We start from the raw sequence: 1,794 nt of genomic DNA on the forward strand, positions 1-1,794 counted from the left end.
AGCTACGTAGGTTAAGAACCTACCTACACAGCACCATGCGTCAAGATCGTCTGAACGGGATTGCCTTGATGTTGGTGCATCGTGACGTAATCGTCGACACAGAACATTTAATTACCCAATTCGCGGCTCTGAAAGCTCGCCGTCTTGAATTATTATTGTAATGTTTGGATAACCGACAAATAAAATTGATTTCGTTTTAACATCGAGCTGTTGTCATTTGATAAGACCTTAAAATATAATGTTTTTTTTACGAGAGATTGAGCACCTTATACCGACCCCGGCTAAAAATTGTCACATGCTTTTTCGGAAAGCCACCGCTCCCGACCCCGGCTCAGAATAGGGGAATTTAAGATTAAAAACCTTAAATTAATTTTTAAACAATTATTTTGAAGTAAAAAAAATTATTAAAGAAAAATTTTTGTTTTTTAAATTATGAAAATTTTTTTTTTTCATTTTTTTAAAGGGGGGGGTTTCGACCCCCTAACCCCCCTCACCCCCCCAATTTGCGCCGGTGTAGTATATATATATATGCTATTAAAATTAAAAGTTAGTAACACAAAACTAACATACAGGAAACAAACACTTTTAACTACTAAAATACTTTATTGGGACCAAACATATTATGGCTGATTATCATCTTTACTATCTAAACTCAATATCTAAACAAAATCTGTTACATTTTGTTCAAGCTACAATGGAATACTACAAAGGAAGCTATTTCTTATTTTCTTCATTTACTGCAAATCATGCTGAAGCAAAAGCATCATGTGTTGGATTGGGTGGTCACCTTGCAATTATACCAGATGCAGAAACTCAAGCCTTCATTCAAACTAAAGGAGCTGCTTACAAGAGTGAAGGAAAATGGATGACAAGCAATAATAACGGTTTAAAGTTTAAACATATTTTATATAACAGCTGGCATAAAACAAAAGCAGCAGAGCTCTAATAAAAGGGCAGTACCGTTATAAATGATTTATAACGAAAACGTGTGAATCCAATCTGTAAAACACGGAACTACCTGTCAAACTGTAAAATTTTTCATTGATTAAAAAAACACTAATCTTTGTAAGATTAGGCAAATGCGAAACAGTACATATGTGGCAAGTAGGTATTCTAAGCATATAAGATTAATCAGATGATTTGTGTTATAAGTAATCATAACACGAGCTTTTATAAATTTCAGCCTACATTGATGCAGTAAAAACATCAGATGGAACTGGTTGGGAATGGAGCACAACACATGACAAGTTTTATTTTAAAACAACTCACCGTGGTAGTGGTGGTAAATTCTTATAATCAATTATTTAAAAAAATACAAAATATATTAGTACATTCATTAAATAATAAATTATGATAAGACATAAAGACAACATTGCAACATGTAGGTTGTTATGTCCGAACTCTGTGGGGTTTTGGGCGCGTCAACATTTTCGCGCCTGTTGTGACGTCACCAACGGTTTTGGCGCGAGCACGGTAGCGCATGTCGTGACGTCATTGATTACGCGCGAGGCATCTTTCTTTCGCGCGTCTTTTTATCGTTGTTTCTCAGTATTCTTTGTTTCACATTATCAGTCTCTGTCTGTAGTCGTTGTGTAACGTGTCGTATTGCCCAAGTTAGTCTCGTTTGATAGTGTATGATTTCTACATAGTATACTTGTTCTATATCGTTTCAATCTATTTAATTTATGTCGTTACGTTATAGCTCACTGGCTAGGATTATTACCCTTTATCTAGAACAATAAATATGATATCAAGTACAAGGGTGCGGACTTATTAATGGCGACGAGGTAAACA

The 1,794-nt window shown here is 34.9% G+C and overlaps 1 protein-coding gene across 1 annotated transcript; it reads left to right on the plus strand.

Annotated features, from left to right (window-relative positions):
- Positions 1-472: 472 nt before the first annotated feature.
- LOC113475753 lies at positions 473-1,382 on the plus strand. The gene is made up of 2 exons (XM_026840480.1): positions 473-884; positions 1,184-1,382. Exons 1-2 carry the CDS (start codon positions 623-625, stop codon positions 1,294-1,296), a joined length of 375 nt encoding a protein of 124 aa, XP_026696281.1. The 5' UTR covers positions 473-622; the 3' UTR covers positions 1,297-1,382.
- The last annotated feature ends 412 nt before the right edge of the window (positions 1,383-1,794 follow it).

The sequence above is a fragment of the Ciona intestinalis genome, chromosome 2, assembly GCF_000224145.3.
Source record: "Ciona intestinalis chromosome 2, KH, whole genome shotgun sequence".
In the NCBI taxonomy this organism is placed as follows: Eukaryota; Metazoa; Chordata; class Ascidiacea; order Phlebobranchia; family Cionidae; genus Ciona; species Ciona intestinalis.